This window comes from Typopeltis vanoorti, chromosome 26 (genome assembly GCF_054136105.1).
Source record: "Typopeltis vanoorti isolate ZY-2024b chromosome 26, IOZ_Tvanoo_1.0, whole genome shotgun sequence".
Classification (NCBI taxonomy): Eukaryota; Metazoa; Arthropoda; class Arachnida; order Uropygi; family Thelyphonidae; genus Typopeltis; species Typopeltis vanoorti.
In genome coordinates, this window is record NC_143574.1 from 15,769,571 (window position 1) to 15,792,600 (window position 23,030).

The 23,030-nt window shown below is 36.2% G+C and overlaps 1 protein-coding gene across 7 annotated transcripts in view; it reads right to left on the reverse strand.

Moving 5' to 3' along the window:
- DEF8 (differentially expressed in FDCP 8 homolog) overlaps positions 1-23,030 on the reverse strand; it is a 165,270-nt gene that overhangs the window by 121,954 nt on the left and 20,286 nt on the right. For 5 of the 7 annotated variants that reach the window (XM_090414992.1, XM_090414993.1, XM_090414995.1 and 2 more), the window contains one exon: positions 21,722-21,972. In XM_090414992.1, the coding sequence (XP_090271118.1) occupies positions 21,722-21,863 (142 nt within the window). In that variant the 5' untranslated portion in view covers positions 21,864-21,972. The remainder of the gene's footprint in view (positions 1-21,721; positions 21,973-23,030) is intronic. The other 2 variants (XM_090414997.1, XM_090414996.1) reach the window with 2 other exon arrangements.

The following is a 23,030-nucleotide window of genomic DNA, read 5'->3' on the forward strand; positions in this document are numbered from 1 at the left end:
GGCCCAGCAATATAACATAACTGTTGGGCCGTTATCACATTATCCAGGTAGTACAACAGTTATCACCATGTCAGTTCACGTGTCATGAGCTACCCTGAAGGATACTGACAAACAAGCAGTGTAACAAGTATTCTTGAAACACTGCTATTTGGTCACAACAGGCCAGCTGGCAGTGCAATATGACAATAGTTAAGATGAGCATATCAAAACGCACAAAATGCTATGATAGAAGCAGATTATTCGAGAGATAATCTGCTTCTATCGTATAGAAGCAGATTACCTCTCGGACTTCAGCTCAGTACAGTGATCTGTTAGGTCCATACTAATGATTATTCACTGATTTCAAGCATTCTTCTTAAACTTACTCACTAACAATACACTGGTGCAGAGTCAGTGAATGAGTTTAAGTGAGCAACTATCTCAGGCAACCCATCACTCATTGACCATTCTCCAAGAAAAAAAATCTACTCTTCATGCTCTTGCACTTTATTCTCTGCCCTCTTGTCACGTACTCTAAAATTCTTCTGCATCCATCCATAAAATCACATTAGTAACTTATGTTTCTATTACAGTCCCCTTTTTCTGCCTATCAACCAAACACTGTGACCTACAAACTTTCAATATATCCTCAGGAAAAGGACTGCATAGATCATTCACCATCTTTTTCACTTACCTCTAAATCCTATCTACCACTTCCTCACCCCAAAACCAAAGTAACCAAATATGTAATGAAGAACTATAAATTATATAATAACTTTCCTGTTTCTAGCATGTTTTTTTAACATCTAAGCAATAATCTGAGTTATGTCCACTTTTGAACATGTCCACTGAAATCTGTCATCCATCATCCCATCTCTTGCCTTATCAATGTAATACACAGAATATTAAATGCATATTCCCTCCATGACATTCCCTACCATAATCACCTACTCTGTAATTCCAAATATCGCTTCTTAATTGAAACAATATGCTTCACTTCCCAGATCATGATCACTCCTTCCACTTGGAAGCAAAGTGGTTACCTTCATTATGAAAAAAATCTTATATTTACCAGACCCAGCCCTTTCAAACTTCCCCTCTATCTTTCTAATCTATGTCCTTTTATTTTAATAAAGTATCTGCTTTAATATATCAGCTAAAAAAAAAAAAAATCAGCTAATGCCTTTTTTTTTTTTTATTCCCGTATACGGGGAGTAGGCGAGGCCATTTAGCCCTATCTAACTTTTTTGGAGACTGAGTGGGCAGTTCAATCTCCACTGGTACCAATCAGAGATAGATGGCCCAAGGCTATCACTAATTAAGCAATATGCAGTGAAGAGAGATGGCTCAAATGTGCCGCCATCTCGTGGTCCCTAACCCTAACACAATATATTTAATGTCTGAAATAATGTGGGTTCTACGGTCGATTTTCTTGAGTTTACAGGACGAAAAACCCGAGTTTCCGGGAGGAAAAACCCACTTGCCTGAGCCAGAGATCGACTAACTCGGGAACTGGTCGAAAAAAGGCTTGGAAAAATTTCCTCTAGTCGCCGACTAGACTGCATGCACCAATGATTGCATGAAGTAATTAAGCCTGTGGTAGCTAAGATAGATTACTGATTAATAGAAATTATAATCTGATAAGGTGTGACCTCTCCCTAGCTGGATAAATTACTTTACCAAATACATAACTCTAACTCCAAGGCTTCAAATGAGAAATTCATCAGACTAAGAATTATTTATTAATACCTAAATAAAAAAAGAATAAAAATAAAAAATGAATTGAGGTTAAAAAAAAAGCAAAGAATAAAGACTTTAAAAAAACAACAGTAAAGAATAAAGATTAAGAATCTCAGACAATTTAAAAAAGCTACATGGAATGTAAGTAGGATAATAACAAAGGGATTTGGGCTTCTTGTAAAACAACTAAAAAACAAAAATATCGATATAGTATAGCAGTGATAACAGAAAAAAAAAACCATAGCAATGATTATATCATATAGCAGAGTAGATCAGCATATTACAGCATGAAGTGGTAGTAGCCATTTTAATTCCATAGTAAATGAGAAAATAAAATACAAAAGTGGCTTTGTAAATTTATGTAAGTGATTGAATTATAAAGTTAAATTTAAAATAAACAGAGCCACTTAAATATTATAAGCATCTATATCCCTGAAGATAGCACAAAGGAGGATTCTGAATCATTTTATAAAGAGTTACAAGAACTAAATGAAAGCAATAAATATGACTATATAGTGATAGCAAGAGATCTAAATGTCAGAGTGAGAAATAAACTAATTTCAAATGTTATGGTTAATATAGAGAAATCTGCATAAATAATAATGGTAGAGCTTCTATGATTTTAGCACTTTTAATAGTTAAAAAAAAACATTTCATTAAAATAAAAAGAAATAAATACAATTGAATTATATCATTAGTAATCAAACTATCCTATCCTATCAAGTTCATTGGTAAGAGAGAGATATTTCACTGCCCAGTGGGACCAATGCCTTTGCTTATTGGAGACCAGAAGTGGCTTAAAAAAGCATGTTTAGTCTCTAGAGGAGCAGAGTTTTCAGACTATGTAAAAAATACATTTTTAAAAAATACATAAAATTAATAAAAATGGGGGGGGGGGGATTCTTACCCTACTAATGTTACAATGCACTCTAGGTTTATAGAAGCTTTTGAGGGTGGGAATTGCATAAAAAAAATAAAAGTATCATCTCCACATTATGACTGGGCTACACTCTTGCTCTCCACATAGTTCAGCCTAACTAGTCATGTTTTCTAACATGTGTCACTGTCTTTTCATTTTCCCTCAATTCTTCTCTCTAATAAATCTTTTTGAAGACTTTCATGCCTCACAATGAGCCTTCATAGCTCAGTCGGTATAGAAGACCTTTGGTCAGAAATACCTGAGTTCGATTCCTGTCCATGCCATGAGGAATGTTTATCTGATCTCTTTATCTGAAAAACCCGAGTTTCACCCAGAAACTCGGGTTTTCATCCCTCAGAACAGGCAAACTGGCCACATAAACACACATGGGTCTACAGTCATAAAATACATACTTAATCCCTCACTAGGAGGACTCAACCAGTCCTAAGGGACAGTCGAGGAACAGGGGGAACCTCACATGAATAAATAAATAAATACCTCACAATACAAACCATATATCAGGGCTTGAAAAATGAGCTTGTCCTTGATGAGTGAGAATTTTTAGTTGAGGAAGGGGGGGGGGGGGATCAAAAGAATCGTTTCAGTTTAATTGTCAGCTTTATTTACATAATGCTGATTCTGTTTTATGTTATAAATATTTCATGGTATTTTTTACCTTACTTATTGCATCTATTGAGGAATGCTGGAAAATTACTGATAATTGACAAAAGAGAACAAATGACTCTTTTATCAATTATCAATGATTTTGCCATAATAGAATATGGCTAATGAGAGAATAGGATAACAGAGTCATTTTTATCTTCAGAGAGAGAGAGAGTTCAGTCATGATGTAAGGTAACTAATTAATTGCAACACAGCCACCTATAATAGATATGCAAGGGATAACAGTAATTAGCTTTTTTTCTTACCCAGTGATGAAATATGCAACATTTGACTCTTAATAGTAGATATTAAAACTTGGAATGTTCAGAAAGAAGTTTTACTTTCCCAAAATATTTTTTTGTGTGTTTCTAACTTAAACATTTTTCTACTGTTTTCTTAGTTGCCACTGTGCTATATGACATGACTGGCCTCATTCCTTGAAAAGTGTTTGTAAGTTGAATTTATTTTTATAAAATATATTGTTAATCTAATTAAAGTATCATGAACTTAGGGCATTGTAAAATGTTCGTAAGTGCAACAGTTCTTCTGTGTTCATTAAGCGAATTGGGGGTTACAATTTATTAGCTCATGCAGTGTTCGTTAAGTACAAATTGTCTGTACCTTGAAAGTTTACAAGAAAGGGTGTTTTTTTTTTTTTTCTGAGTTATGATACTGTATGTTTTCAATGTTTGTTTATAATGGCAGAGAAGAAACTGCTTACTTTTTCCAGTAAATGATTAAGACAAATGTCAGAAGTAAAAATACAGCAAAAAATAGTATCATTAATAAAAAAAAAGTAATAAATGGTTTTATATCACTTATAAAATGCATGAATGTTTTCTTCACAGATTGATAAATATACTACTGATAAAATCTAATTCACAATGGAAAAGGAATCTAATAACTGTCTGCTCTTCATAGATACACTAGTCACAAGCCTTCCAACCAAATGGTTCATTATCTTTTTCTATTTAGAGAAAACCTACATGTACTGGAAGATATTTGCACAATTACACCATCATCCAGCTCAATAATATGATATCCTAAAAACACTAGCTCACAGAGGCAGAGTTATCTGTTCTGCTGATAATGCTCTTATCACTGATCTTTCCTACCTTTGCCACACTTTTTTAGGCAATGGCTATAATCCCAAAAAATGGATAAAAATACTAAATGCTCCCCTCAAATATGTCCCTCACTTAATACACTAGAGATTCTGGACCAGAGCAAAACTGTTACTATCACATACATTCAGAATGTCTAATAAATATCAGCTCCTCACATTTCAACCATATATGAAATTGATAACCTTCATCCATTTACCTAAGGACAAACTTTCTTCTTTATCATATCCGGGAGTATATGAAGTGTCATGTACTTGTGACCTGTCTTACTATGGATAGACAGAATGATCAGTTGATATCCACCTCAGAGAACATAAAAAATACATTTGACACCATACCATGCTTTAGATACACCTTCACACAGTATCAGATGGAGAAAAACATATCTCTGGCTCTGTGAGTTGGTGTTTTTATAAGTCAGTCTCTCTGACTTATGACTTCTGTGTAGCAGCAGCTTTAAAACATTCCCCTAACCTCAAGAAGTATGGCTGTATTCAATTTTCCAAAAATCTGGAGACAATCATTTTAAGATCAAGTTAATACTTGTTTACACTTTCTTTAATCAACAATAGAACTTTAGTTCTTCATATTATCCATTACAATTTTAAAGTTTCCACTATTAACTAATTGTTGCTGTTTGCATACAGTGACAAACTGTTTTTGTGCCCTGAAAATAGGTAAAATACTAGTAAACTATCAGCAAATAAGTGTTAATTATTCTTATTATTCTTGTCTCGTGAATTAAAACTGTTAAATAAACTAAACACTACTTCTAAGTAGTTAATATATTCGATTCAACATTGGTAGTCTGATAGAAGGCAAAAATCAGCCATAGCATTAACAAAAGCTTGTAAATCAACCAGATACAGAATTAAACAAGTGACTATGACATATTAGGCAATCGTGGTAGAGTACATTCAAGCTAACATCTGATTAGTGAGATATCTGATTGCCTGGAAAGCCAGCACAAAAGTTTTTGAGCCCTGTACATGATATTTTTCTTTTCTCTTATGTTCTTCATTAGTTCTGTTCCACATCTCAAAAAGCATCAATCCTACTATCTTTCACATTTATTGTCCGTGTTTCTTTTCCATAGAGAAAGGCAGACCAAAAAAACATCTAATCATTTTTAATCTAGTTTTTTTTTTTTTAGATTATTTCTCTTGATATCAGAATGTTTTTCTTTCTGTTAAAGATTGATTTTCTAATTTCTTTTATTATTATTATTTTTTTATTTCTCTTTGTTCTTTATCTGCAGTTTCTAATCTCTCTTTTGTGTTTTCCAACCTTGGTAATTAAATGTAAACTCTGTATACCAAATAAGCACAACATTCAGACTAAGAGTGATATTTAAATAGATATTTAAATAAACATAGTTACCAAAAAAAAAATTGAATATGGATGACATATGTAGATATGTCATACATATTCACATTTGTTAAAATGTAAATTTTTGCCTTAGTATCAAAGGCATCTTCATAAAACTGAGTAATGGAACACAATATCAAAAAAGAAGTTAAAGAAAAATTTTAAAAAGTGCCATCAACAGTTCATTACTAAATCACTTAAGGAATTGAACAACGTAGATACGAATATAAATTAAATTATACTTTAATAAATATTTCCGATATTTCGGCAACGTCATGTTGCCATCTTCAAAAGGAACTTACAAAAAAGGCATGTGTACATAGGCACTACAAAACAGTAACTGAGAATGAAGTGATGAAGCTATTGTTCTCCTAGAAGTCCTGATGGTACCCTCTAGCGGGCTAAGTAGGTGTTCTTGGCCGTTGGGCTGAAGGTCTGTTGATGTAAGCTTCCCAAATTTGGGGCAGTCGCATACCCAAATTTGTTGAGGTTTGGAGAGTTTCTTAGGGCTGAGGCTGATTCCATAAATAGTCTTTCGAATTTGTATTTGCTACGGTGTATTACTGTAGCTTTCTTCCACCATATTTTGTGGCGTGTATCCAGAGCATAGTCTGCAAGACCAGAATGGCTGTACTTGTAGTACAGCCATTCTAGTCTATATTATCCACTCTACTAAAGACCAACCACTTCTAGGGGAAGTGGTTGGTCTTTAGTAGAGTGGATAAGGGATGCCAATTTTCTGTATGGTCTGTAACAGGAGGTCAGGTCATGTTTTTTTAAGATTTTGGTAATTTTTTCCGAGGTACCTCGGATATAGGAAATGGTGATGGATTTAGAATAATCCTTGTTGTGGAGGGGAGAGGGGGATTGTGGTTTGTAGGTTTTAATATTTTTTGGATTTTTTTTTGGGGGGGGTTAGCCATTGGCTGAGAAAGTGTTGAGGATGTGATTTAGTTCAGTGTTTAGGGCCATGTCGTTAGAACAGATTAGTTTAGCCCTGTTGTATAGTGTTTTCACCACTCCATATTGTTGTGTGTGTGTGTGGGGGGGGGGAATTGCTGGTGAATGTACCTGCCTGTATGGGTGGGTTTTCTATAAACTGAGAAAATCAAGGTTCCATCAGGCTGGAGGGTGACTAGTGTGTGTCTAAGAAAGGGAGGCTGTTGTTTTCCTCTTTTTCCAGGGTGAACTTGATTCTGGGGTGTTGGTTGTTTAAGTGTGTTAAGGAGTGTATCAGAGCCATGTGGCCAAATAGCGAAGACATCATCAACATAGCGAAGCCATATGGTTGGTTTTTGTAGGGCAGAGACTAGGGCTTTTTCTTCATAGGGCTCCATAAAGAAATTGGCCAAGGGTGGGGAGAGTGGTAAACCCATGGCTGTCCCCTCTATTTGTTTGTAGAATTTTCCCTGCCAAACGAAATAGCCCGAGTTCATTGTGAACTGAAATAGAGCTGAGATATCGGGAGAAAAGTTAGCTTCGATTAGCTGTAAAGTTTCCTTGAGTGGGACATTTGTGAATAAGGAGGAGACGTCAAAGCTGACCATTATGTCAGCATGTTGGAGTGTAAGGTTTTCTATGCTGCCGTTGAAGTGGGCTGAGTTTTTTATGTGTGATGGTGTGTTGCCAGTATAGTGTGTGAGCACTTTGGCCAAATGTTTAGCTAATTTGTATGTGGGGGGGAATCAATGCCATCCACTATGGGATGTAATGGCACATTTTCTTTATGTGTTTTTCGAAGTCCGTAAATATGGGGAGTATAGAGTTAAACGGCTTTAATCTGTTGGTAACTTCTACAGGCCAAGAAGTGACTTTCTCAAGGAGCCTGTGAAGTTTTCTGATTTGTGAGTTGGTGGGATTGTATTCGATAGGGAGGTAATTAGCCCTATCTAATAGAAGAGCATTAAGCTTAACTGTGTAGTCCTTTTGGTTAAGTACTACAGTTGCATTTCCCTTATCCGCTTTGGTGATACCTATTTCTTTATTATTCCTCATTTCCTCAAGAGCTTTATATTCCTTGTTGGATATGTTGGTTTTGGTTGGTCTTGCTTTGGAGAGGACACGAGCTACATCCAGTCTTACACTGTTGGCGATTTGATGTGGAAGTGGGCGGATTCCGCGTTCAATCTGGATCATAATATCCTCACTAGGTATTTTTCTGGGAGTAATGGCGAAGTTGTGGCCACGTGAAAGCATGCTGGTTGCTTCAGGCATCAGGGTGACTGAAGAAAGGTTGATTACAGTGTTGGTAGGAAGTTTTGGATTGACAGCAGAGTTCTTTTTTAATTTTTCGAATTTTTTCATCTGTCGGCCTCGTATTTTTTCAAATTCTTTGTCTGCAGCGGTACACGAGACGTCATGTAAAATTGTCCAAAGCGAGTGATTTAAAGTGCACGAAAGCTCTTCTTCAAAGGCTCGAATAGCTTTGTTAATGTCCGCTAAGAGAAACCGCGTAGCATTGATTTGTTCGCAAAGCAACGCATAGCTGCCGCGGTTATATATATATATAGAGAGAGCTTTTTATGAAACAAAACGGTGCTTGAATTTACACAATTCGGGATTACCTGATTATCCCAGCGGCGTTTCAGGAAAAATGATTGAATTGTCTAGACAACTTCAACTTTATTTTACCATATTGGCGGGCCTTTCGTGCGATAGCATCTCCGTGGATGATGTTAATTCTCATAGACAGGCTTATATGTTGGTTATGCATTACTAAATCACTTAAGGAATTGAACAACGTAGATTCAACAGTTCATGTAAGACATGAACTGTTGATGTCTTACATGAAGCAATAAAAAGTCCCAATTAAAAAAATAATACATATGTACTAAAAACATTAGCAATAATTAGAGGAGTGACACATCTCCCACGGGGAGGATAACCAAAGGCCATCAGATTTAAACTGGAATGATGTAAAAAGGTCTCAACAACTTCCTTCATTTAACAATACAGTCTAAGCAAAATTCCACATCAAGTGGATAATAGCTGTGCATATATCAGCATCAGCTTCTCTGGTAGGTTGAAAAAACAGGACTAAGATTATCATAAAGCTGATTTGCAAAATACTAAATCTGTTACCTTTAATGAATGGGCAAGCACTAAAAACTGCTCGACTCATACACTTAACATGACAATAAAATCAAACATAGTCTTGCTTCGGTTATATAAAAATATAAATAAATAAAACCTCAAATTCCCCAAAAGGTTTAAAACTAAAAAAAATTATACAAAATAAAAATCTCTTCCACATCCATTTCAATGTTTGTGGCATAAACACCAACTGTAATGATGTGTGCCATTACCTACAGACATTAATACCTGAACTGTTTTTGAATGAATCACAAATTACTGTTATAACAACCACTACCTTATCTGTCCAAAGTAGAGTCTATATGTTTCCTTCCGCCATAAAAACAGTATATATGCTTTTGTGTGATGTAGGGGTGGTGTGATATTCTTCACCAATGGATCCCAAATCTTGAATCTCCTCGTTTTTAATCTTATGTGGCTTAAGATTTTTTTTCATTATGTGTAATTTATCTGCTGTTTCTATTACTGTCCAAATTCTAAAAATTAATCTGATCTTTTTGACTTCTTATCCTTGAAACTTTATTTTTTTGTAATACAACTATCCTAAGTGTGAAGTCATCTATCTTCCTTGCAATTTTAATATCCATAACTCCAAATAGCTCCCTTTTTTTTTTACAATTCCACTGACCAAGTTGGAAGACAGGCAGAACTATAACCAACAACCTAAAGCAAAACTGTTCATCTACTAACCAGAATACCTGCTCATTCATTGAACAAGCACTCTAGATCTTTACTTACCAGTTCTCCCTCCAAGCACACTGCAAAGATGACCTCTCCTCTGGGTGGGTAATTCAGATCATAATTTCATGAAAGTTTCATCTTTAGTTGAAGAATGTCCTCCCCCACTTCAGCCATTCATAACCTCATACATCATCCTTTGATAATACATACACCACTAGATAGGAAGATTTCCCATATTTTTACTCCTCCTCCTCTCCAAGATCAGGCTATTGTTTCTGCTCTCCAGATCCAGATACTGGTTGTGTGATCATATTACAGAAATTATCCACTTTGGAATGACGGGAACCTCGTTCCCCACTTTGTTCAGATTTTTTACCCAATATCTAAACCTCAGTTTTCCAAGAAGGTGCCAAGGCAGGCTTGAGGAAAAACTCTAGTTTCATTCACAGCCTGAGATTGCACCTCCTTGGAAAACTGAGATTTAGACAGAGATGATTTGCCTTTATCATCTGTGTAGTAGTTGGATGAAAAGAATAATGTTGTAATAGTACGATCTGGGTGCGCGAGACAGAGAGAGATGGGAACAATCATCATCAAGCTCAGTCTGATTTTGAAAGTGCTAAGTAGAAAAATATCCTCTTGAGCAAATGGCAGTCATGCCTTCTGATCCCTTGCAAAGAGCACTGGATGCAATTTTTGTCCAACTGCATTGTTCCCACCTCTCTCAAGTGCACATGCATCCAGATGGTACTATTACAACATCATTCTTTTCATCCAACCCCTACACAGATGACAAAAGGCAAATCACCTCTAACTATACCTGGGAACACTGCATGCCATACGTAGCCTTCACCAAAAAGACAAAAACTTTTAACAATGTCATCATCAAATTCCTGATATGTAACCCCTTGGGGGGAGGGGCCTGTACAGGATAATTATAATAGTAACAACCTAGATACCAAAAAAAAAAAAGTTTCTGGTCCTAATGTTACTCTACTTATTGTGCTCAAGGATGTGTTCCTTAATTGATAGCTGCTCTCTCTCACTACTATACTGTATAATACTCAGTATCCACCTCACAACATGGAAGGCACATATCCAACTGATTCTAAAAAAAGGGCCTACCATCTGACTATCACCCTACTGCTTTGTGTAAACTTATTAGCTTATTAGTGATCATCACTACAGATTCTAATCAGTTGATGGTTACTAACAGAGGGGATAATGTATATCCTTGTCTCACACCAGATTTAACATTAAACCATCTTCCTGTACTTCCTTCAATTCTAACTGCTGACTTATAACTCAAATAAAGACTAAGTATTGCTTGATATAATGCCCCATTCACACCATATAACTGCAGCATATTGAATAGCTTCTCTCTTGGCACCTTGTCATATGCCTTTTCCAAATCGACAAAACTTAAATACAGATCTTTGTTATATTCCCATGCTTTCTCAACTATTTGTTGTAAAGTGAAGATCTGATCCTGACAGCCTCTATTTGGCCTGAATCCAGCTTGTTCTTCACCAAGCTTTTCTTCCACAATTCTTCTCAACCGTTTCTCAAGTATACTTGCATAGATCTTTCCAGGAACACTCAGTAGGGAAATACCTCTGTAATTCTCACATTCAGTTTTATTTCCCTTTTTATATATGAGTACTATGAGAGCTCTACTACAATCATCAGGAATACGTCCCTCTGTCCAGGCTTTCTGAACTATGCAATGCAGCCACTGTAAGACTCTTATAACCACCATACTTCAGCATTTCTGATCGAATATCATCTACTCCTGCTGCCTTTCCACAATTCAAGCCTTTGATGGCTTTTCTACTTCAAGTATGGATATGTATTCCTGACTGCATGCCTGGGCAGTGTTTTTTACCACTGTGCTGTCATCATGCTTGTTTCATTTAGCAGTTTTTCAAAGTAATTACTCCATACTTCAAGGATATCTTTTTCTCCCATTTTCATGTCACCTTTATCATCTCTAACTCCTTTTACAGCACTCTTTCCTCCATTCCTAAGCTTCTTCAACAACCTCCAGAATATTTTGCCACCTTCTTGATATTTATTTTCTATATTCTTGCCAAAGTCCTCCCATGACTTTTGTTTAGCTAGTTTTACACAGTGTTTAGCATTCTTGCATTTGTCTCTATATTCTCTAAGAGCACAAGCTGACTTATTTGACAGGAACTTTTGATATGCTTTCTTCTTTTCCTTCACTGCCTCTTTAACTTCCTGTGTCCACCACGGAGTTCTGATTTTTTTATCCTTGCAGACAACCTCACCACATACCTCTGGCTGAATCAATCAAGGTTTTCTTCAAGGTTTGCCACTGAATCTCCAATTTGGTTTCTGTTCTCAAACTCTTTCATTTTTTCTTCAATAATCTTTGTGTATTTTAGTCTACAGTTCACATCTGAGAGCTGCTCAAATTTTATTCGCTTTAAAACTTTCTTACATGTTATTCTTTTTCAATATGAAATTCAATTTTATCCTGCTCAAGACTAAATAGTGATCACTTCCAATTTCAAATCCTCTGTACACTTTGGTGTCCTGCACCACGGAGAAAACATCACTATCAACAATAACATAGTCAAAGAGACTTTTCTTATTCCTAGCCTCTTCTCTCCATGTGAATTTGTGCACATTTTTATGTTGGAACATGGTATTAGTAATAACCAGTCCATGTCCCGAGCAGAAATCCAACAGATATTTGCCATTATTATTAGCTTTGCTCTTTTCTCCAAATTTTCCCAAAACATTTTTGTATGCCTGACAATCACTTCCTACTCTATTTAGATCCCCAACAAGGACCAACTTTTCCTTTTTCATTGTGTCAGTAGCTTTCTCTAGAGACTCAAAAAATTCCTCCACTTCTACCTTAGTAGAACCTTCTGTGGGACCATAGGCACAAATAAGTCTCATTGTCCAGTTCCCCATTCTCATTTTCCCACATTACTCTACTTGAGACTGACTGCCATTCAAGAAGATTAGCCTCGTATTTTGTGTTGAATACTATGGCTACTCCTTCTTTTCCTTGATTGTCATTGCCTGAATATAACGTTTTGTATTTATTGCTCAGTAAAGATCTCACCAGTTTTTGTTTTTTTTTGTTTCAGTCACCCCTATTATGTCAATCTGGTACTTATCTAATTCCTCAGCTAGCTCCATTTCTTTGCCATTCAGGCTTCTTACGTTGATAATACCGATCTTTAACTCTGGTGATGTTGAGTTGGGGTTTGTTTTCAGATTTGTTCCAGTAGCTGACTTTTCGCTGTTCGCCCTGGTTCCCTGGCAAAAACAACGGGGGCCTTGTTTAACCAGGTGACGGCCCAGCCGGCATGAAATTTTGTCATGTTGTAAAATCATTTTTTATTTTGGTTTAACCAATAAGAATACAATTTGGTCGGCTAAATTCCAAATTGCCAGCCCATCCTCATTCGTTCAGTATCCAAGCAGATACCCAACAGGGTGCACCACGAGAAGGTGAGGATTGGACATTAGGTCAGAAGCCCTGGTCGGTTCTCCACGTTCCTTTAAAGGCTATGTGGAGGTCTCCTCTCAGTTATACAGCTTTGACTCTTAAGCACCCACAATGAAAGGTAATAAACCTCAAGCACATTTAACATCATGGATAGGTTAAGACAAAATTCAGAACCCCTGCTCTAGAAACCAAGCACATTACCTTCTCAAGCTACTTTACATCTACTTTATTATTAAAAATGCTTTGGGAAGGAGTCAAGATGATAATACAGGATACAGCGAAGACGTATCTCGGCCCAATAAGAAAACCAAGAGACCCATGGATATCAGATTCAACATGGGAACTAATCAAAGGAAGGCGGTTGGAAAAACAAAGAGACACAGGGACCGAAGAATACAAGAGATTACATAGAGAAATCAGAAGAGCCATCAAGCAGGATAAGGAAAAGTTCTATACTAATAAATGTGAAGAAATAGAGTTCCAGATGAGAAGGCATAATTATAAAAGGATGTTTTATTTAGTTCGTGACTTAAAGCACAAGTTCAAGCCTAAATTGAATGTCATCAAAGACAGGAATGGATCATTACTAACAGAAGAGTTGGAAATCAAAAACAGATGGAAAGAATACTGTGAGGAACTGTACAGCAGAGTGGATAAAGAAAATGTGAAGTCCTCCCACCAAGAAAATTTTGATTTGGAACCTCCTCCACTTAGGCATGAAGTTGAAAGAGCAGTTAAGCAGCTCAACAGCAATAAGGCCCCAGGTGCAGATGAAATCCCAGCAGAGTTAATTAAGGCTGCAGGAGATGGAGGGATAAGAGTGTTTCATAGATTGATTACAAGGATATGGGAGACAGGATCATGGCCTAGAGACTGGAAGAAGTCAGTTTTCATACCACTACACAAGAAAGGTGATATGAAGGCATGCAAGAATTATAGAACTATTAGTTTGATATCTCATGCAAGCAAAATTTTATTAAAGATCATGCTAAAATAGGATTGAGGCCAAAGTTGAGGCAGAGATGCCCGAGGAACAAGCAAGTTTTAGGAAAGGTAGGGGCACCAGAGATTAGATCCTTTGCCTTAGACAGATCATAGAAAAATATAAAGAATTCAGACTCCCTCTTGTAATGTGTTTCTTAGACCACTCTAAAGCTTTTGACTGTGTTGAGCATGTGAAACTGTGGGAAGTAATGGAAAGAATGGGTTTTCCTCAACACACTATCAGGTTGATAGCCAACTTGTATAAGGAGCAAGAAGCCACAGTAAGAACAGGTGTTGGATTAACTGACTGGCTTCAAGTTGGAAAAGGAGTTAGACAAGGATGTTTACTTTCTCCTCACTTGTTTAGTATATATGCAGAGGACATCATGCGTGAAGCATTGGATGAGCTAAGGACAGGAATTACGATAGGAGGTAGATTGATCAGTAATCTGAGGTACGCTGATGATACAGTACTCCTTTGTAATGACATGGAAGAACTAGGACTAATTCTTGACAAAGTTAACAAGATCAGTAATAACAGAGGACTTCAACTCAATTCTAGCAAGACAAAGATCATGGTTCTCAAAGGAAAAACAAACAGAGAAGCTCTTGAGAAACAAATGTATCTTAATGGAGAAAGAATTGAGGAAGTCAGGAAGTTTGAGTACCTGGGATCCATTATTAATGTGAAGAATTGCTGTTCAGAAGATGTCAGAAAAAGGTTAGGAATGGCTAAAACAACAGTCAGAGACCTGTTTAAAATCTGGAAGGATGGATCTATCTCCATGGGAACAAAGTTGAGGATTTTGGATGCAGTTGTTTTTCCAACAGTGACTTATGGATGCGAGACTTGGAACCTGAAGAAGTCAGATAAGAAACGGATATCTGCTTTTGAGATGTGGTGTTACAGAAGGCTGTTGAGGATATCATACACTGAAAGGAGTACAAATGAATGGGTGTTAGAAAAGATTAGTAGAACTTTAAGGCTCCTTAAGGATATTGACAGAAGAAAATTAAAATATTTTGGACACATAGAAAGGATGGAAGGAGGACTTCTCAGAACAGTAATAGAAGGTAAAGTTCCTGGAAAAAGAGGCAGGGATAGACCATCAATGAGATGGATGGGTGGCTTGTGTGGAGTGACTGATCTTCAGAGAGTTGAGGCTGCCAGAAGGGCAAACAACAGGACTACATGGCGAGGCCTAGTGTGGAACATCATCGAGCATCGGAGTGACCATACGGCATCTGTAGATGCCCAGTGAACACAGACGATAGGTTAAGACAAAATTCAGAACCCCTGCTCTAGAAACCAAGCACGTTACCTTCTCAAGCTACTTTACATCTCCAATAAGTAGAGTAGTAATCTCACTTAGGTGAAAATCATCTACCAAATAAAAATATTCATAAACATATATACCACATAGAATTCAAACCTACAGCTAGTGTGCTGGCTGTGGGTTTGAATGGCTAAATTCAAAAAAAAAACAGGATACTGAACTACCTTGGAATAACATTAAGAAATCCATTCTATTATAAAAACTACCTTTTATTAGAGAATGAATTTAAGTAGTTCTAATAATCTTTAAGCTATTTCAAAGCTTAATTCCTGAAAAAGGCAATCCATGATACACAGCATAGCATACCATAGCATAGCCCAAAATAACAGTCACACTAACAGGCTAGAGATACTTCCTTGTTTATTATGTATATATATCATTCCATATATCTTCAAAATGTTACTGATTTACTGATTAAACTTTCACAATATATATGAAAACTAACAACTAAATTAGGATGGATATCATAAGGTCATTGAAACACAACAGTGTGGTAGGAAAAGAAATTTGTGTGTTGCCCAGATATGACAATCATGAGTTGTAGATAACAAAGTTCTTGAATTGAATGTTAGAGGAAATGTGTGAAGAGAAAGAAGTGTAGTTTGAGAATGTGTGGATAAGTTTGAGGGAAAAATAGAACTGTAAAAGTGCAATGGACTGCATTTGAATGGTTTTGGCAAGTCACTTGAAGAGGATGATGTTGGAAGGAAGAAACCTCTCATGGTACAAGTATCTCTTAAACAACACGGTACATTTCAGATTAGCATTTCAGAAATACGTATATAAAAAATAGTTTGTTTCAATATACAATATAACAGAAATTTAGCATAATGAAATATATTAATTATACTTCTATGGAATCCTTCACAGATGCTGTTCTAATTTTTTAACTATCAAATGTATACCTTAAATAACATTTATGCATTACTCAGCACCGCTTCCAACCATAACTTTAGGTCTCTGGGGTCAATGCCCTAAATGAAGCTTTCATGAATGATTCATTCTTGCACACCTAGTTATTCTAATAAAAAAATTACTGACATTTATTATTTTTTTCCCAATTATGCACCTCTGAAATCTAAATCTAAAATACAAAGCTAAGACATATTAATCCAAATTAAATTTAAAACAGGAAATCACTGCTAATTTATATAAAAACTTCATGTTACTATCAAAGTGGATAAACGTTATTTTGTTCACATAATTTTATTATATATGGACAAAATAATTCTGACAGTTATTATTACTTATACCAGTACTCCATGGAGTCAAAAAGACTCATAGCAGGATATACTGTATAATAAATTTAGTTTAATCCTTTATCCAAGTGTGAGCAAACAAAATTTGCACCTGAAAGTATCTTCAGGACTGGGGTAAGGTAGTACAACACTGGGCAACTCATTGCAAAGGTGGAGCAAGCTTACACAATCCTATCTCAGTATCTCCCATAATGCAAAACACATCTCCTTGCAGATATGTATAATGTTATGCATTAAGGGAAGGGCCACTACCTAGACTAGTTTCGATCTTTATTGGGGTCTCTTCAGTGGGAGCCAGGCCCAGATGTGGAGATACTAGGCAGAAGCAATAGCAAGGTCATCTCTACCTATAGGAGTTGCCAAAAGGTGGGCCACCTTTTTTTTTATTAAATTACTCTGGATTTAGAGGAAGATGTTGAAAGTTTATTTTTCACTTGGTTAGACTATAATAAATTTAGTTTAATTCTTCATCCAAGTGTGAGCAAACAAAGTTTGCACCTGAAAGTATCTTCAGGACTAGGGTAAAATAGTCTAACCAAGTGAAAAATAAACTTTCAACATCTTTCTCTAAATCCAGAGTAATTTAATAAAAAAAGGTGGCACACCTTTTGGCAACTCCTATAGGTAGAGATGACCTTGCTATTGCTTCTGCCTGGAATCTCCACATCTGGGCCTGGCTCCAACTGAAGAGACCTCAATAATGGTCGAAATTAGTCTGGGTAGTGGCCCTTCCCTTAATGCATAACATTATACATATCTGCAAGGAGATGTGTTTTGTATTATGGGAGAAAGTGAGATAGGAGTGATGTAAGCTTGCTCCACCTTTCCAACAAGTTGCCCGGTGTTGTACTACCTTACCCCAGTCCTGAAGATACTTTCAGGCACAAACTTTGTTTGCTCACACTTGGATAAAGGATTAAACTAAATTTATTATAGTCTAACCAAGTGAAAAATAAACTTTCAACTCTTAGCAGGAGATGCACACTATCTACTAACACAATACCTATGATACATCTCCTTAACCTTATTCACTGCTGGGACATTCACACCCACCTCTGGCAATCCATTCCACTCATTCACCACTCTCCAAGTAAAAAACCTAGTCTGCACCGAATTGAAGCCTTTGGCTCTTCATATATCTAATAATTTATTAGGACACCTCTCGGCAATACTCATAGAAGGGTTGTAAGTTCTGTTCGCTACAAACTTGATATTAACTAGGTCTACCTACTCACTGATGAGACCTCAATAAAGGTTGAAACCGGTCTGGGTAGTGACCTTCTCTCATAATGTAGAACAGTAATACAGCTCCTAGGAGCTAAGTTCACATTATGGGTAAATATCAAGAATAGTGATCGGATCTTGCTCCACCTTTGACACGAGCTGCCTCAGCTTGCACTACCTTAAGGGTCAGTTGCTGCAGTATCCAAGTATTTGTTTACACTTGGAATCGCCGAACTTATATAGTTTCTACTATATTCGGCATGAAACTCTTTGAGTTTCTTATTCGGCTAAGAAACGATATGGGATGTAATATCCCTTAACTTAAACCTAGTCTGCACCCTTACCAACCGCACTTGTTTGGAAGTTGTCTAAACTTCCAAACATGACATCTTGTTTTCCCCTACTTCCCATATATTGAAAAATTTCTTTTGTGTCAATCTTACGGAATCCCTTCAGTAACTTATAAGTTTCTATCAAATCCCATTTGCTCTTTTCCCTCCTGTCAGCAAACTCTGCAACTGACACACTTTCAATCTATCCTCAAAGAGAACATTCTGCAGACCTGTCACGAGCTTAGTCACTTATATCTGAATCCAGTCCACTACAAATGCAGGTGACCAAATCTGTCCATAGTAGTCAACATGTGGCTGAAACATAGCCTTATAAAGATGGATAATAACCTCCTTTACTTGTCGAAGTGTTCTTCAACATCCAAGTAATCCTCTGAGCTATTTTGCAAACTCTTACAATATGTCCTCTGAATTTCGAATCTCTATCTACCATCACCCCCATATCTCTAGCCTGATCAATTTCCTGTAATCTGGTACCATCAATATGATACGAAGCATGTGTAACCCATTCAATCCCAAAGTGACCCTTTTCATTCCAAAACCTTACATTTTACAACATTAAATTGATAACCATTGTCCTTTGCCCACACTGCCAGTTATTGTTGAAGACCTCAATAAAGGTCGAAACCGGTCAGGGTAGTGACACTTTCCATAATGCACATCTCCATAATGCATATATCCGCAAGGATATATGCTTTGCATTATGGGATATTAAGGTAAGTGATATGAAGTCATTAGCTTCTATACGAGTTGCCCCAGTCCTGAAAATACTTCAGGTGCGAAATATGTTTGCTTACACTTGGATAAAGGATTAAACCAAGTATATAATTTCTTGGTATCTTTAACTTATATTTACACTGCCAATTAATTTATTTAAGTCATCCCACAAGATATCGATATAACTTTTATCAACTATTGCCCTCCCCAGTTTTGCATTATCAGCAAACAACTGAATATTCATCCTTGAATCTTCTGCTATATCATTAACATACAAATCAAAGAGTAGTGGTCCTAGTACAGGGCCCTGGAGCACTTCTAGTCATCCTCATTCACCTTGATTCCACTCCACCATACACCCTCTGATGTCTGCCTATCAGCCACCCAACCATCCATGCTACCAGCCTCATATCCATTCCCATTTGCTCCAACGTTTGTAATAGTTTTCCATGCAGTATTTTGTCAAATGCCTTTGCAAAGTCCAGCAGTATTATGGTGTACACATTTCCTTTATCCAATTCTGCTGTCACCTTATTATAAAATGTGAATAAATTACTGAGGCAGGACCTACCTTTTACAAAACCATGCTCTCCCCTATAGAGTATCATATTCGTTTGTTTCAGTAAGGAAATACCGTGAGTAGACATAATAATTAAAATTATAATAACGGAATTAAATCACGTAAAATATTATTTATTAGTAGAATTTTCGCCTAAGTATCACAGGCATCTTCAATACATATATAAAGCTAATTAAACAATGACTGACAATTGTTGGTGTCCAACAATTGTCAGTTATTGTTGGTGTCCAAAAGGCACCACCAAAAAGTAGCTAATGTAAGATAATTAAAAAAAGGTCAATAAATTCCCTAACTTATTAAAAAAAATAAAAAAAGGAAATATATATATATATATATATATACACAATTAAAAAAGTTGGGAAAGATTAGCTGATTTATAAAGTACTATCTCCCACAAAAGGGATAGATGTAAACCATCGGATCTGTTTAAGTTAGGAGAGTGAGTAAAGTTTCACATGTTGCTTTATAAAGCCGTTCCATGAGGAAAAGACTTTTGTGAATGACTCTTGTCTTGTTCCAATGAACTCTATGTCTAGTGTTGATGGCATGTTCTGCAAGTCCAGAACGTTCAGGTTCAAGGTAGTGAATATAAGACTGGTGTTCTTCTAGCCGAATAAAGGCATACCTTCCTGTTTGTCTGAAATAAGATAATCCACAAGAGCAAGGAATCTGGTAGCCTGGATAACTGAGATGTAGAAGCTTGTCCTTTGGAGAAGTGAGAAAAGGTGGAGATTTTTCTGAATGGTCGAAAGGCAACAAAAATATTTAGTGGTTTTAAAACATTTGCTATGCTTTCACTAATGCCTCTTGCACATAAGGGATAGGAATAAGTGTTATTTCTTCTGTATTTGAAGAGGAAGACATCAAAACTACTCGAAGCTCTTCCATTCAACTCAAACCATTTCCTTCAGATCTACAATCCTCCTTAACTTCTATTTCTGCTGGTCGAAGTTCAGCTATCATCAACAATATCCGGCTTCCTCTCCATCCTCCCTGAAAATACAATGCACTTGACATTCTATCCCTGTAACTATATCCTTTCTTGTTAACCAGGTCTCACTGATGCTGATATTTTTTGGCCAAGTCGAGTTGACCAATGCCAAAAACTCCTCTCCTTTATTTTTGATACTTGGCATACAGCCATTCCTCCAACACAATCTTCTTATTAACCACTGGTAATCATGGCCCTTCTCAATTCTGTCCTGTCATACTGAGGAAGCAGACTAACAATCTTTACTTTCTTACTCTTCATCTTTGCTTCTTCCAAAAACTCTTTCATATCTTCTCTCATTGCATATTTCTCACCTTTCAAATCATTTGTGCCTGCAAAAACAATTAACTTTGTTCACCTCTTTCTTCTTCAAACTTATAACTTTGCTAACATCCTTTATCTTCACACCTGGGAAACATGCTTTTGTCACTTTCTCATTAAGTATACCTATTATCATTGAATCCTCATACAATACTTTCAATTTTCTCCCAGTTTCTTGCACTTGTATGCTTTTCTCATTCACTCTTTCTTTCTTTCTTCCTGCTGTACACATACCAATCATTGCTGGCCTGGTTGGCTAAGTGGTTAGTGTATCTGCTCCCTCCAGCCAAAAGGTTGAAGGTTCGAATTGTAGTTAGTGGATTGAGTGTAGTGGAGACAGAGAGTTTGTAGAGTGGGAGCCCTCCCTTGATGAGTCTTTGAACTCCATGGAGGTGTCATGTAATAATAATAATAATTTCTCCAGTCACTTAAGCTCACATTTGGTCCTCTGAAGGAGTCCATGTAAGCATACAATTTCTTTCTGCACTGGGATCTCATAATCCACATTATTACTTTCATCCACTTCCTTCAAACTCTCATTTGTATTTCATGCACTATCATTCACTGCTTCCACCACATTCTCCACATAACACTTTCGCAATTCTGCCTTATATCGTTGATATCAGTCACTTCATTCCTGACATGACTCTCATTTAGTTGCATTCACTTGTGAAACATTTCTGAAAAACATTCTTTCCATTCTTGCTCTCATACCACAAACCATTCACTCTCAGCAATATTTCAGTTTAATCTCAGAATAATCTGGGGTAATAATCTGGAATACTATGATCTATTTCTTTGATGTCAACTGATTATATTAACTGAAATACTAATGATGCATTAGCGATATCCTCTGTTATTAATCACATCAAGAACAGATACTAAAATGAAAGAATCATACCTGCCTTGTTGTCTATGTTTATTTTCTTTTTAAAAGGTAAACAGCAACTGGAAACTTCATCTTCTGTAGTTGTATATTGTTGTTCAACACTGCAGTCTTCATTAATTATGAAGTTTCCCCTTCCAAGCATTGTGAACATCATAAATCAGTGAAACATTTCTTAAGATGAATTCATTCTACAAACGTTTGTTCATATATTAAGAATCATTGTATGCATGGGTACTGACCTTGGTCTGTGAGAGTTTTTCTGGCTATATAAAAGAAATTTTTCCAAATATAGAAAGAAATATCAAACATATATTAACTATCATAAAAAAATGATAAATAAAAAATAAAAAAATAAAAAAACAGGATACTACTATACACAACTTACATGAGTCAGATAAATACTGATTATTTTAGAAATATCTCTTTTATATTAGCATTATAATGTATACAACATATTTGCAATTCAAACATGTTGTGTACATATTTGAATTGCATAAATTTCATTTCATAAGCTTATGAATTAAAGTTTATAAAATGTAATAAATCTAGTAATCAATAAAAATAAAAAATTCTTTTCTTATTTTACATAAATAAGAGCATTAAATGAACTTTAAACAAAAGTGCACCTATGTCCCAAAGGAATGGAAGGATGGCAACAGGGAGGTGATAAGACTAAGGCTTCGAATTATAGGTCAATCTATTTGTCTGGAGTTGTGGTCAAGGTGTTGGAGAAGCTAGTGGGGACAAGGATTCAGAAATGGGCAGATAGCAGCTGCATTCCCTTTAATTCACAGCATGGGTTTGCTAAAGGAAGATCGTGTTTTAGCAATCTGTTTACTTATTACAACAAGGCGAAAAAATTAGTGGACAAGGAGAAGGCATATACGAGAATGCACAGTAGTATATTTAGATTTTGTGAAGGCTTTCAATAAATTACCACATGACAAATTAGTAGTTAAATTGGAACAGATGGGGTTGGATAGTAGATTAGTGCATTGAATGGAAGATTGGCTGTCTGATAGGTATCAACAGGTTAAGTATGGGAAGTGATATCCCAGAAGAGCAAAGTCACTAGTGGTGTGCCCCAGGGGGTCTGTTTTGGGGTCACTGTTGTTTCATTTGTATGTAAATGACATTTGAAAGGGCTTAAATGTGACATACAGTTGTTTGCAGATGATGCCAAGTTGGGGAGAGTTATTGAGAAGTAGAGCTTTGCAAGAGGATCTAAATAGACTGAAAATGGGCAATTGTGTGGGGATGTCAGTTTAATATTACAAAGCATAAGGTTTTAAAATTTGTGAAGCAAAGATATGATGCAGAG